The 15,731-nt window shown below is 36.3% G+C and overlaps 1 protein-coding gene across 6 annotated transcripts in view; it reads right to left on the bottom strand.

Moving 5' to 3' along the window:
• DIAPH3 (diaphanous related formin 3) overlaps window positions 1-15,731 on the bottom strand; it is a 264,878-nt gene that overhangs the window by 213,071 nt on the left and 36,076 nt on the right. For all 6 annotated transcript variants that reach the window (XM_064174349.1, XM_064174365.1, XM_064174358.1 and 3 more), the window contains exons 6-14: window positions 15,656-15,725; window positions 15,158-15,294; window positions 14,604-14,709; window positions 4,432-4,542; window positions 3,899-4,017; window positions 3,644-3,760; window positions 1,496-1,614; window positions 1,296-1,360; window positions 615-719 (exon numbers count right to left, since the gene is read on the bottom strand). In XM_064174349.1, the coding sequence (XP_064030419.1) occupies window positions 615-719; window positions 1,296-1,360; window positions 1,496-1,614; window positions 3,644-3,760; window positions 3,899-4,017; window positions 4,432-4,542; window positions 14,604-14,709; window positions 15,158-15,294; window positions 15,656-15,725 (949 nt within the window). The remainder of the gene's footprint in view (window positions 1-614; window positions 720-1,295; window positions 1,361-1,495; window positions 1,615-3,643; window positions 3,761-3,898; window positions 4,018-4,431; window positions 4,543-14,603; window positions 14,710-15,157; window positions 15,295-15,655; window positions 15,726-15,731) is intronic.

Genomic DNA, 15,731 nt, shown 5'->3' with positions numbered 1-15,731 from the left:
AGACACAGGAAAAATCAGTTGGTCACACAGTCTCCTTAAATATATTTTAGAGCTGAAGCAGTTACAAGTTAACTGAAGTACTACTCTCAAAAATCTCCACTATTCCTCTCTGTCACATTTTAAAATATCTATTTATGCTTGGAAATTGAAAAATTATCAGGAAATGTTCTTATCCAGCCACAGGTTATTTCTTTCACTGCTGGATATCCATGGTAAGGCTTTGGCAAAGCAAACTGCGTAATGAGTAATTTCCTGGGCAGGGATAAAGATCACAGTGATGCATGCTAATTTAAAAGCATAGGACTTATTACCTATGTGGTTTAATTACTTTGGCAATATATGACACTGAAAGCAAAATCCAAATGATATCTAAGAAAGCAGTTTAATTAACAGAGCTCAGGCGAAAACAGGATCTGGGAACTCAAACACCTAATTAATGTCACACTAAAATTCTCAGTGTTAAAGAGAAATAAAGGAAACTAGCAGTCAGTAATAATCAGTAACAATGATTCTTTGTAAAATTCCTCAACTCCACTGTGAGAATCTACCAAAGATGCAAAGTGGAATCACTTTCAAAAACAACACTTCATACATTCGCATAAACCATCTGATACCTGTGATTTAAAAGCCTGCAATTCTGCTTCAAGTTCATTGATTCTTTCTTCTTTCTTTTGCAGTAGTGCCTGAGTCTCCTGATGAACTATAAAATCTTTTTCAAACTAAGAAGAAAAAAAAAAGAGAGAATTGTTGATGCCAGTCATTTCTGATAGCTTTGCATAGATTTCAACTTTTCCTTTTGTGTTTCTTAAACCTTACATGTTAAAAACACCAAGGACAAATAGAAATATCCACTGTTCTAATTTCCATGCATCCATTGAGCAGATGTATCACCTCTATTACCACTACAAGTCTTTACTCTATGAAATGGCTAAACATAGACTAAATAGAAAAAAGACACACAGTAATACAGAATCTGTAGATGCAAATTAGTTTATTCTTATTTTTCCACTGTTTATCTTGTTGAAGAAAGATAAACAGTGTAATAATAATTTTAAATAAAGTGTTCAGTTGATTTTGGGGAGATTTGTACATGAAATATTAAAAAGCATAGTAAAAAGGCTTAAAAAGTAAAGCTTTACTACTTTACATCTCTATTCCCTCCTTCCTAGTCCATAAGAAACACCCAAATTCCCTCTTAAACACAGAACTACGCCATGTCCAGTTACACCATTCATGAAGTTATAAAGTAATCTCCTGTGTACATATTATGATCTCACAACTTAAAAATCACTTACTTTTCTGGAAAGTTCAGAAGCTCTCTCTTCACATTCTTCTAATCTTGCTTTATCTACACAAATATCTTGAAAAAATAAACAAACACACTTGCACATATACAGGGAACACAAGATTCCTAATCACATATAAAACTTTAACTTAGGTTTTGGATTACATAAGTAAGTATCACATTGTAATAATGTCCAAATGTAGTACTTACCTAGTAGATGGCTGAAATCTATATCTAATCTTTTACGATAGGTGAAATCAGGGTCTGTTCCACTTCTGTGTAGCACTATCTGGGACACACACTCTTCAATTAATTTGAAATACTGAGGACTAAAGACAGAGATAAATTATTTAATGTCATATTTATTTATTAATATATATTTTAAATCTTGTCTAGAAACCAGAGTAAAACACTGGTTTTATTTTCATGGTTTACACAAACTGTGAAAGTAAAAACAGTGGACTTAAATGATTCTCATATTATAAACTTTTACTCTCTCCTTCCATGAAAATGAGGAAGACTGTATTTCCCTTCAGACTACCTCTTCCTTCCTCCTCTCAATACAAAGCAGGCTCATCCTTCCACTTGATCCTTCTGGTTTTGTGGCTTTCTTAAACTATGGATGCACCACAGCCCTTTTTCAGTAAAAGGAATGAATAACATTAATGCTGGGATGAGGTATGACAGCTCGGTCTCTTGTCCAAAACAGCAAGCTGTGATTTTAAACCCTTTCAAGTGGATGAGGTCTAGCAGAGATGTTGAGGGAGCTGGGCCTGTTTAGCCTGGAGAAGAGGAGGCTCGGGGTGATCTTATTACTGTCTACAACTACCTGAAGGGGTATTGTAGACAGGTGGGGGGTGGCCTCTTCTCCCAAGTAACCAGCAATAGAACAAGGGGACACAGTCTCAAGTTGTGCCAGGGTAGGCATAGGCTGGATGTTAGGAAGAAGTTCTTCACAGAGAGAGTGATTTCCCATTGGAATGGGCTGCCCAGGGAGGTGGTGGAGGCACCGTCCCTGGGGGTCTTCAGGAAAAGACTGGATGGGGCACTTAGTGCCATGGTCTAGTTGATTGGTTACAGCTGGGTGCTAGGTTGGACTGGATGATCTTGGAAGTCTCTTCCAACCTGGTTGATTCTATGATTCTATGTTAAGGGTGTTATCCTGACATGGGTCAATCTGTGCTAGACCTTGTCTGAAATGCAAGGTTACACAGAATGCTATGCAGCAATAATGGCTTTCCTTCCTCATTCAATTTCTATCTGCTTCCTCCAGTGTTTCCTCAAAAACAACACAAGCAGATTGTATAAAGGAAAGTATTTGGCAGTTTCCAACATCTCAAATGTTATTAACCATTTCCCTGTGATTTATCTGAAAACTTTTCCAGGAGACATTAGTTTGTTCACTTCAATCTATAACATATAATGAGGACACTTGTGCTAGTTTGAAGCTAGTTAGAATGTTTTGGTGAGAAGAACTAGATTACAGGTTGCGAAAGGAAAACAATGGTGATGTCTGCTTCACTCATAGGCTTGCTGAGATGTATAAAAACAAAAATCAAAACATAGATAAGGCACTTCTCCTGCTGGGGAGCTCCAAGCTGCATCTCTCTCTAACCTCACCCTCCGTTTCTCTGACTAATCCACTTCGCTTGCCAATCTGCTGGCTGAACCTCCATTCTTCCTTGGGACTGGGGTAAGGTTGAGAAGGGCAGGGGGAAGGTGAAAGGGATGTTGGGAGCCCCTCCTGGGGACTCAGGTTTCTGGGAGGGGAGTTGTGTTTCTGTATTATCTTTTACCTTGTCTATTTCTGTATATTACTGTATATACTGTAAATATCTGCTTGTATATTCTACTAAGCCGTGAATATAAAGCTTCATTCATTTTCCAGAGCCGTCTGAGTCTAGTCTGGCTGATTTCAATAGTGTGGGGGGGCAGGGAACACCCAAACCATCACAACACTCAATTCCCAAAAGTTACTCTAAATTAAGCATATGTTCACATTTCTGCATAAAGTACGCATCTGTGTATACTTGGTCTTGTCCTTTGATTCAAACACCACAAAACAGCAATGCTACTAGCATGACTTATAACCAATTAAAAGACTTGTCTTAATCACATACATTGCTGATAGTAAGGTTCAGATCTCAACAAAACCAGATTTCTCTATTTATATATCATATTATATCCTAAGCAGAAGAGACTGAAAAATTGATACATCTGAACACGAGTTCACAAAGGAAAACTTACAAATAGCAATCCACACAGAATAAGACTAAACTATTTATGATAACATTTATGGAAGATATATTTTATAAATGACTAAGTGAAAATAAAATGCATAATTAACACTTAACATACCGTATAAAATAATCATTTCTTATCAGCAGAAGATGTTGGAGAATAGAAAGAAAATATCCTTCAGCACTAGTGTCCTTAACTGTATTCCACACCATGTTGTAAACATCATTTACTTCAGTAAAAGTGTTAAGGAAAGTAATAGAAAAGAAAAAAACAACATTTCAGTCAAATGTGGACTGGTAACTTTTTAAAGAGAAACTACAGCAGAAAAATGTCACTTTATTCATGTTTCTCTTGCTGATATGAAAAGGATATTCTAGTTCAGACCTAATATCTTCTAAACGATGAGAGAATTCAATCATGTCTTCTTCCTTATGCTCATTGAACACTTTCAGCTGAATATCTAGTGCTTCATTCTTTATACATCTCAATTGCTGCAAAGAAAAGACAGTACAAAGGCTTGCAAAATTAGCTTTTCTATATGTAAAAAAAACCCAACTTATTTTGTTATAACTTCCATAAGTCTATGTTATTTTAAAAGTTTAAAAGAATATGAGTTAAATATTCAAAAGCTAACTGTGGCTTCAGCCTGGCTTAGCAAGTGTCTGCACAGCAGTCTGCCACATGTTCTAAATCAAAGACCTAAAAATGCTGTGTAATTGGAGACCACATTTTACCTTTACATTCTTGGTTTTTTTTAAATTGATTCTAATATGTTCATGCCAAGACTTCACAAAATACCTTTAGGAACGATACATTAGAATTTCTTCTCTCATTCCCCCCTCCTCTCAAGCTCAAATAGTCCAGCAATGTAAATAGTGATGCAAAAAGAAACTCCAAAAGCTTACTGGCAATACATCTTTCAATCCACTGCGCATAAATTCATTTCTGATGTGAAGTCTAAAATCCAAGTCATCAGGAGATGTAACAAGAGCATTGATAAGCTGCATGCAAGCCACCTGTAACAAAGGAAATGCTAAATTATTTTATGTCTTAGATTTTGATATCATCACATCACAGTCTAAAAGACATAACAAACTATTAATTAGACATTATGTCACGTCAAATGATCAATCTACTGTCACCTTGTAATTAAGATGCTTAAGTTTCCTATCAGTCACATCAAAACTTCTCATTACAATTAAATTTAATTTAACTCCACTTATATCTTTCATTTTATTCAGGTAGCAAGGCCCTTTAGGAAGTGAATTTTGGCAGATAGTAAAACTTTGATAAGCATAATTTTCAACTTATAAACAGATAAATTAAAAGTCAGTGCCATAAAAGAAGTAGTAAAGGCTAAAGTCTATGTGAACTGTGGAAAACATATTAGAAGACAAATGCTGATTAAGCTGAGCTAGAAGAACACAAAGGGGTTTTTTCCCTTCTTTTCAAAAACCTACCCTCTTTAAACACACTAAGTGTCATCATGGCAACTGGTACTTCAGCTCAAATACAACCATGAGGCCAAATAGTGAATCCCTTTTGAAGAATCAAGAGATTCCTGTTGAAAATCTATAGCCAGAAGTATCAGGAATTGTTTTAAATAGCAATAGGAATAGGGAGCAAGCTTTCTCCTTCCTATTACTTGAAGCACTGAATCATGGAATCATAGAATCAACCAGGTTGGAAGAGACCTCCACGATCATCCAGTCCAACCTTGCACCCAGCCCTAGCCAGTCAACTAGACCATGGCACTAAGTGCCTCAGCCAGGCTTTTCTTGAACACCTCCAGGGATGGTGACTCCACCACCTCCCTGGGCAGCCTATTCCAATGGCAAATCAATTAAGTTCTGTTCTCTCAAAACTTCCATGAAGCTGTACATGGATCTACACGTTAATAATACAAACCTATTGCTCTCTGGAGTACTGAGTCTTTCACTGAATTGCATTTTCTTGATTCAGTTAGCTCTGCCATTCAAAACTATTAACTCAGTAGGCTGACAGATGCCACCAACGCCTGTACTTCTGTTAACATCAGTGACGCATTTCAACGATTGCAGACTTCACTGGACAACACTGTCATACAGTCAGTAAAAAAAGTACTGGCTACATTTACATTTCAAATGAAGGCAAACTCCATGTTATTTGATTACATCAGAATTGGAACCTTGTCATTGTTACCAGTAGTTTAAAATACAGCATATTTCATGTAAACCTTGAAATGAATGAACTGCTAAGCAGGAAATCAGCATTTATCATACTTGATTTAAATTATCAATGAAGAGAAAAATCAGAGACTGAACAAAGTGTGCTCCTGTGAAAATCCTGATCAAGAGCAAAGTACAGTTTTATCTTTGAGAGAGCAATGCAGTTGAGATGAAAGGAAGTCTAAAGACGTAATTGCAGCCAAAAGAAAAAAAGGTATTTTCTTTCATTTTGCCATGTCAACAAGGTACATGAGCACATGTGCTATTCAAACGGAACAAAGAGAAGAGATAACAATGAAAAACAAAAAACCACATCAGTAATAATTACTGTTACTGTAGTATATTAGTCAAATTTGACCAATTTGGAATTCAATTGCGGTTCCTAACAGGTAGATACTCTAGCTTTCTTGTAATAAACAAGACTGGGTTATGTTGGCAAGTTGTTTCTATGGGAATGTAAGGACAAAGCAATAGTGGAAGTTCCACATAAAGGTTCACATAAAGCAGAGCAAGAAAAGATTATACAAGAGGAAGCAAGGCACTGATTAGACATCTACTTTAATCTGCTTCAGGAAAACGTTTTAAATATTTCTAAAAGACAACAGCAAGAACCTGTTACCAAATCACAGACATTTAAAACATGCACTAAAAGAAAGTATAGTTCAATATCTAGCAGTCAGTATATAAGACCTAAATCACACATCATCATGATAATTTTTAATTAGTTCATTCACCTAGGAGTACACCGCAGCAAGACAGATCTGTTTAATGAACATAAAACCCATAAGGAAAAAATGTGTTAATTTCTGTCAAGAAGGAAAGACAAGCTTGTGAACATTTCAGTAATGATAAAGTCTGGAAAGTTAGATTTTAAGGGGACATGCCAAAACCAAGAGAGGGGGAGAAATACCCCTCAAACTTGATGAACAGCTTCCGAGTAGCTTATTTAAAGGCAATTTCAACCAGTAACACAGAGAAGATTTAAGTGCAAATACATTTTCTCCTATCCTAAACTCTGCAGCTGGAAAAAAACAATATATTAACATTACCCTATGCTTGACAGTATGCCAACTAAAGAATGAGCAAACTTAGTCCAATTAGTGTCTGTGTAAGGCACAGGAATAAACTCAGAATTCTCAAGAGTTTACCCAGACAACACAATTTAGTTTCAGATACCTGTATTTAGATATTTATATGTAGATAAATATCTATGTATATGTCCACATACATAAGCCAACTCCCATTCTCGTTAATCAGCAGCCTACTGGATTCTTCTTTAAAGCTCTTCTTTAAGAGTCTAGATTCTAAAGAGATCTTCCTTACATGGAGTAATGGAGGCACTTTAGAACCTATTGTCTTCACTGACTAGGGGACTCATTTCAGCCTAAACATGAACCAAGTATACAGAGCACTATTTACAGCTGCTGCAGTGTGTCCCATTCAGCTTACAAATACTAATCCAGAAAGATATTTATTTCCTAAAGGAACCATGTCATTTCAGATGCCCTTGTAGGTTTTAAGTTCATGTGTGGGCAACCAAACTGTGCTTTGGATTGTCACTGATTACATGAGAATTAGGCAGCTAACTCAAATGCTTGATGGGTTGGCTTGCTTGCAACCTAAATCCTGTTCACTGTCTTACATTGCTAAAGAGAAAGATCTGACAATTAGTTGGAAAGGCTAGTTGTTCCCCATCTATAAAGTTTTTAATAAGTGTGATATTTTACCTCTACCTATTTAGAAATCTCACCCACGAAAATGCCTCAGGTAAAAAAAAAGTCAAGTCTGCCATGATTATTTCTTAAAATTACAAAGACAGAAGTTTGGAAATCCCAGATTGTTACTTTGTCATCCTAAAGAAGCATTACATTCTGAATATTCAAATATAGATTGCCATTTATAATTATAACTAGAAAGGAATATTGACTTTAGATCTAAGAGTCAAGCAAGAAGTTTGTTTCCTGCTTCTAGAGTGTGGCTACTAATCAAAACACCACAGCAGAAATAACAGACAAGGTAATTTCTTCAACCAAAAGAGGCTGTCCGGTCTCTAATCCTGATAACAAAGAGTTGGACCAAAGAGAATGGAGTCCAAAGAATTGAAAGAACTTAAGGGATAAAGAATCCTACAGATAAGCAAGTACTTTTATTCAAGTACTTTACATGTATTCATACTACACACAATTCCGAGGAGTGTCCACTCATAATTATTTGTCTTCAATCTTTCTAATTAAGAAAAAAATGAAGAACAACTATCCCAGATTTATCACCTTTCCCAAGCAACTCTCAACATATGTAACACTTATGGAAAATGCCTGTGGCACTCCATTTGACAGCTTTATAAATGTCAACTCTTAGGACACAGAACTATCAATCACTGCTTGCACTCCAGATGAGTGGGTCCTAACTGCATTCTTCTACACTCAATTACTTCAGGGAAGATTCTGTAAAAAGACTGACAGCCATTTGAACTTTCACACAAGATGGGAAAGATATAGCCATATCAACAAAGATGTCTCATCTTCAGTAAATGAAGAGGTATGTCTGCTGAGTTAAGTGAAGTTAAGTGAATAGGTAAATTAGCTTCCCAGGAAGGCAGGAGTCATTGTGACCAAAATATTTTGGGCAAATGATCTATATCTAAAATCAATTCAGGAAGAGTTATAGATTCTGTAAATAGAGGTATGCTGTCAGTCTGCCCTTGAGAAGATGTCTGAAGAAGTGAAATTATTTTAGACTCTAACAGTGAAAGGCATACAGTAATACACAGCTCTCTGGTGCACCTTCTAAAGTTTTGTTGTAGTGCTGAGAATTGCAACATTCAAATACTCTTTCCTGACGGACACCTCTAACACAGACAGTAATTACATCCCACCTTCCTTCCCTTCTTCAACCCCGAAGAGTTGCAGCTAAATATTGTCCACCGTATCTGTTTTCTGAGGGCTTCTCAGTCTATGAGTATATTCCATTTGGAACACTTTTAACGCCCTGCTTTGACTTTGTCTATTTATCTCAAAGATGGGCATATATTGCTTGGAAGTACACACATTACTTTTGGTAGGGGAAACCACTCTGCATGGGTGATAAAAATTCACCTGGAATGTGAAAACTTAGAATTATTTCCTCTGTGAAACTAGACCAGAGAGATCAGATATATTCTACTAAATTAGAAAATACAGCTGCAAATTCTAATCCTCCGCAATTCTAACCAGGGATGTCTATCAAGAGGACTCCACACTCTGAACTTTAAAATTGCATTTTTTCAAGCTGAAGACACTATACTTGCTCCTTTTCTGGTGAAATACACAGGTACATCTCAGTAGTTCAGAGAAGCCTTTTCCTTACATAGGCATGGACAATCAATACTATGTGATATGTATAATCCTATGCCCTATCTTAAACATTCGGTTTAAAGAAGCTACACTAAGACTTTCCACTTCATCACTTTTCTCACTCTTAATGCAATCATTAATTTGTACAAAATGCTATAAAGATGATGCATATGTAGTTAAATTTTGTTTACCACTATTAAAGTGGCTGTAGATTTCATCTGATACAGATATTTTATTGTTCATAGAATCAAGCAGGTTGGAAGAGACCTCCAAGATCATCCAGTCCAACCTAGCACCCAGCCCTAGCCAGTCAACTAGACCATGGCACTAAGTGCCTCAGCCAGGCTTTTCTTCAACACCTCCAGGGATGGTGACACCACCACCTTCCTGGGCAGCCCATTCCAATGGCAAATCACTCTCTCTGGCAAGATCTTCCTCCTAACATCCAGCCTATACTTCCCCCAGTATAACTTGAGACTGCATCCCCTTGTTCTATTGCTGGTTGTCTGAGAGAAGAGGCCACCCCCCACCTGGCTACAATATCCCTTCAGGTAGTTGTAGACAGCAATGAGGTCACCCCGAGCCTCCTCTTCTCCAGGCTAAACACCCCCAGCCTCTCCTCATAGGGTTTGTTTGTTATTTATCAATTATCTACCTTTCTAATAACAAAAAAAATATAGTAACAATTTTGAGATGCACCATCCACATAAATACACAATTACATGGATCTTAAAATAATTATTATCAGGTTCTAAATTTAGATATGGTAGCTTTGCTCCAATTCAAGTCATTACGTACACAGTTATGCAAAGGATCTTGTTAACACACAACAACCAAGAATCATCAAAAATTTCAGCTAACCATAGATTGGTACCATCTCACGTTCTGCTATTTACTAGATGAAAAAGAATGAGGAAATGGTATTCCCTGGCAACTACAAATATTGATAGGGCTATGCTGATGATGAATAGAATAAGACATGTGCTGTTGTTACAAAAACACTTCTCCTAGGACAGGCATGAAATATCTGCTGATTTTCATGGGGATGACCAGTGCTTGTTTTTCACAAACTGAACTGGAAAAGGAAGAAGTTAATGTTGCTTCAACATCGTGCCTCTTCTCATTTCTAAGTGGAAAATTAGAAGGAACTGCAACTAGAACTGTACAAAAAAACTAACAGCACTCTGCTATTAGTTAAACTGTCTGCTGAAGGAACAATGAAAAATGATGATTAGACCATGGAAGCATTCACTTCACTGTGTAAGAAGAAGAAGAAGAAGAAGAATGCGACAAGACTGAATTTGTTGTTTTCATCACTATCTTAAATACATCAAAATGGGTTGTGTCACAAGAGCACTATTACCTGCCTCTATGAATTTTTGCATGGTTCTCATAGTCAACAAAGATACCTGATTGCCTTCTGTGCATGCTCTTGAGCAACACTTTAAGACATTAACAAAACTGGAAACTGAATATTATTTCTGCCTGTAGTTATAGCCTCAAACTAAGATCACAAACCTTGTCTTTAACCAAAAATGTTTAACTATGATTTCCATAATTTTGGATTCAATTAAAAGCTAAAATGGTAAATATTATCTGCTTCCAACAAATGCATAAAGTAGATACATAGAGCTTTCACACATCCATGAAAAAAAACACAACAGAAATCATTCTAGAGAGGCCTTTTATATATTCAGCCTTCAAGTAGAGGAAATGTTAGTCAATTCAAAATAGAAAAGGTCAGTTGTTAGTGTCAAATTGAGCTGCCACAAAGCAAGCCTACATATATCAAGTTGATAATCAAGGCAAATATGCCAAGTAACTGACAACTGCAAACTTTTATCTCATTAAAATATTGCCAAATTAACCACAAGGTCAATGTCATTGTTGTAAAAGATTACAACTGATCCACATGAGGAACACTGCTTTTTCTGTTCTTAAAAAAGAAAATTTAGCAAACATTTGCGGGGTCTGAAAAACAAAACCAAAGCATTTTAGTGGAAGGAACACACTCAAATGGAAGTTTAACTTGAAAAAAAAAAAAGACAAGAACTTTCCATGTCTATATAAGATACAGCAAATCAAACAGCAAAATGTTACCCTTTTTTAGGTACTTCAGGGTAATGTCTATTGGTAAATTCAAATTAATATATTTAGCTTAAGTATTTTAGCTGTAACATTTAAATTTTCAGTTTTAACAAGGCTTTTACCTTCTTCAAAGGATAACAAAATACCAAATGGAGATACAGCACAATTATGAGGCAGCTGCAGTTGTAGAAAAGTACCTAAGTAGTTCCAGAAAAATGAAAGTTTGTAGTGCACAGTTAACAACTAAGATGAAATTTTTCTATACTGATTCAGTTATGTCATCAGTGGTATCTCACTGCTGGAGCTGAGCATCACTGTGAACAGTGAGTATGAAAGTGCTCAGATTTATCAGAAATCTCTAAGTGGTTAGAGATTATCATCTCTATGACATGTTCTCCCTGTAACTCAATTGTGTCAACTGCTATTAATATACTGGTACCTACCTATTTCTTAAAGGGTCTGCTTAGGAACAGCTATTTATAAGGGGGTATAATATTTGAAACTCATTCCCAAATGTTGATCAAAAGAAGCTACTACCTGTTTACCTTCACTTTAATCCACAAGGTATATTTATAGACTTAGGCCCTTACAACTTTTTATATTATAAAAAGGGGCAAATGAGCAAAACACCAATATGGGTACCAGCCACAGGTAAATGGAGATTTGAAGCAGCAGGTAACTGCCCTGCTTGTGGGGCAGTTTTCGTGTGATTTTTTAACTGTATAGAAAAGGGAGTTACAGAAAGCTTTTTTTTTCCTTATTAAATCTGCACACATGCAAATATATCACAGCTCCTTAAAATTCATTATACTGTGCTAGTTTGAACCAAGCTAAAATGTTTTGGTAAGAAGAACTAGATTACAGGCTGTGAAAGGAAAACAGTGGTGATGTCTGCTTCCCTCAGAAGTCTCACTGAGGAGTTTGGGAAGAAGAAATGAAAGCATTAGATAACACTCTCGCCATTTTTCTCTCACTTGGGCTGCTGACTGAGCTGCATCTCTCTAACACACCCTCCACTTACCTTTGCTTCTTAACCTTTTGGCCAAACTTCTATTCTTCCTTAGGACTGTGATAAAGTTGAGAGGGGTAGGGGGAAGGTGAAGGGGTGGTTGAAAGCCTCTCCTGGGGACTTAGGTTTCTGGGAGGGCTGTTGTGTTTCTGTATTACCTTTTTACCTTGTATATTTCTGTATATAACTGTATATACTGTAAATATCTGCTTGTATATTGTGCTAAGCTGTAAATAAATAGCTTCATTTATATTTCCAGAGCTGACTGAGCCTAGTCTTGGTGATTACTAAAGTGTGAGGGGGCAAGGAACACCTAAACCATCACACATACTTGGAAGCCTAACACTTAAAGCACAAATGCTACAGATTTCAGGTGTTTGAGGATTTATACTTTGATAAAATATAGTGAGAGAAGTAGGCATCTTATAAGTGCTGTAATGGACCTGGAAGATCTCAAAAACCTTATGTGCTGTATTGAGAATATAGCCTCATAAATTTCCTTAAGCTAGATAAAATATCCTGAAATTGGGTAATATATTCAAAGCATTTCTCTCTACTGAATAAAAATATGTTTATTAAATGTATTGATATCAATATTCATGCTAAAGAAAGAACAAAGTTGCTTAACCAATGGAAAGAGACACTGAAGTATCCTTATTAAACATTTAAGCCAATTTCTGTATTTTTACTTTTTAAAATCTTGATTTATTATATTAATAAAATTTTCTTAATATACTGTATATAATGTAACAAGAAATATATTGTTATAGTCTATACTTTCCTTCTGCAGTCCCTTTCTAGTCCCACTGCACCTGGAGGTTCAAGTTTTCTTCTCTCTCCTCACTAATCTTAACTGTAGACTGAGTCTTACGAAAAGGCCCCAACCACTCCTCAAAAAAAACAAAGTATTACTCTACAGTTCTCCTTACAGACGTCCTAGCCTCAGTTCAGCCTTGCCACTATAAGGTCCCCTTTTTGACTTTTAATGGAAGTTAGGCAACTGCTAACATTTCCAATACATTATCAAAGTACAAAAACCTGAGGAGGTGGAGAAATGGAAAGAAGACTGGTCTTTATGCACTAAGCTAGAAACATCTTCTGTGTGAAGACAGTATCAACCTGATACACTGTTCAACAATAACAAGCAAATTACGTATAAGACTTTGGCAGAGCTAACTTTGTGCTCTTCAGGGACATGCTTGCAGAAATCACATGAGCTAAGGCTCTAAAGGGTAAAGGAGCCCAAAAATTGGTTAATTTTTAAAGACCTCTTCCTCCAAGCCCAAGCTAGGTGTGTTCCCCTGAGTAAAAAATCAGGTGGATGTGGTAAGAGACCTGCATGGGTGAAAAAGGCAAGGCAGTTTCCAGGTAGAAAAAACCCAAAGCATCAGTGCTTATTATTATGTAGCAGGTAGAGCATGGAAGGATGCAACAGCAGAGAGCAATGAGGCAGAAGTACGTTAAGGCAGAGCACGTTGTCTTTACCTGCTTGTCTCTTTTCATCAATGTAGCCAGAGAATAATGGCTCTTTGGCCACAGATCAGTCAACCAGAATGGCAGTTTGCCAAACCTGATCAAATTAGGTAAAGTCAAGGCTTGCTTTTACATTTTTAGGGCAGAACACAAACAAGCATATAAACACATGGGGGTACCCTGTTTACAAGTTTGGAAGGAGAGCAGGAGACTGGAAGGCAGCAGGCTTTTGTCTTCCTTTCCCGCAGCTGCTTCCCCCATCAGCAGAAGGAGGGAGAGCAGAAAACACGGCTGGGCAAGCCAGGACATATTTAGGCTTATTTTGGCCTTCCACAACAATCTATTATCATTTTCATAATATTCACTAAGAACTACAATTATGAACAGCATTCGGCTTAAATGAATTATGTGAAAATCAATATGGGTTAATATTTACACTCTTAAATCAATGATTTTAAATGATGATTCAAATGCACAATAATACCTTGTGTCTCTGCAGGGAAGTCTATATCCAACTAAAGCAAGATGAACACTGAAAATAAGGTGAAAAGATATTTTTCCTCCAACTTTTATGAAATCATAAACTAGGCATGAGAGACAGATTTGATTATTTATTATTATTAATCTTTAAGTTTCAGCAAATATCACCAGAAGTGAGATCATCTTTTTTTCCATTTCAATATATGGCCTACATTTTATTTGAAAAGGCAATAGAAGTTCAACTCCCAAAGTGTGTAAGATTTGGGTGAACAGAAATCAACTCATTAACAACATCCCTGCGATTCTCAACACCAAGTCTTACTATGACATATTTTGAAAGATAACAAAGTATTACAAGCAACATTCCAAAAGTTTACCCTGATTTGAAACAGTATTGCTCATTCTTTTTACTGTATTGACTTGTTCAATACAGAAAGATATTTATTTATTTTCACTTATCAAGAGTTTTGCAAAAACAAAATGCTTACTTGCAGCTGAACTGAGTTATCCTGAAGACCTTCTACAATAGGAGAGAACCTATCAACATTCCTTTCCTCTGCTGCTGCCGTTATAGCTTCCAAAATTTTTTCAAGGCTGCAAGAAAATGGAGTATTTCACACAAGAGATACATTTCATTTTGCTGTTTATTTGTTTTCTGAAGAGTCATCTCAACAAAGAATTCACCTGCCTCAATTTCTTGTGTACAATTTAAGAGATGTAAGCAGTACTTGTTTCCTTTGGAGACTTTTGTAGCCAAAGAAAGACTTACTGGATTAAAATGTTTAAAATACCTTTTAAGTTTAAGCAAAAGAATGGCTGCCTAATTATTTCCATCCCACCAATATAACCACATGTCAAAAAGAAAGCTCCTATGAATACAACCAAAATAAAAATCAAGGACAAAGTTATTTTGAAAGTTGAGAAGATATATTTGGAAGTAGTATCTGTCCCTAAGTTGAAAATTTTTGTTTCATTCAGTTGTAACTATAATTTTGGATATCATGGCATTATCTTACTACGTCTGGCTACATACAGTACTTACATGTTTTCCTCTCCAACAATGCACATTGCAGAAAGGAGCTTAACTATATCCGTCATCATGTTAGTTTGCTTGGGATCAATTGCTTTGATCAGCAACAAAAGGCTCCTCTCTTCTCCCATAATTCTTTCCAATCCATACTATACAACAGAAGAACAGAAGAACAATTGCAAGAAGAGTTGGAGGGAAATTAAATGACTGCATCAAATGTCTAGTGAAAACCAGCAGCAGTTCCTTCCACTAAATATTTCCAATGACCACCAAATAACTAAAACAATTAAGGAGAGAAAAGTCCAAAAGAAATTACTGAAACAAGAGCATACAACAGCATCAGAAGTTTGCAACTTTATTTCTGCAGAAAGGAAGTGCCAGCAGAAAGAAGTTCTAACTACAATCACTAGAGTGCTTCCCCAGATTGCAGAGGCTTATACCCACTGATCATGTACATTATCTGACAGAAGTGTAGTATTTTAGATTTCCAGATTAAATAAACTCCCATACCTTATTATTCATGAAGGCTCTCAAACACTGTACAACCTTATGCTGACTCCTCTTCACAACTTTGTCCTGGCTTAAT

The sequence above is a fragment of the Pogoniulus pusillus genome, chromosome 3 (genome assembly GCF_015220805.1).
Source record: "Pogoniulus pusillus isolate bPogPus1 chromosome 3, bPogPus1.pri, whole genome shotgun sequence".
NCBI classification, from domain to species: Eukaryota; Metazoa; Chordata; class Aves; order Piciformes; family Lybiidae; genus Pogoniulus; species Pogoniulus pusillus.
The sequence above is the reverse complement of the archived record's forward strand: the minus strand, read 5'-3'. Positions and strand labels throughout refer to the sequence as shown.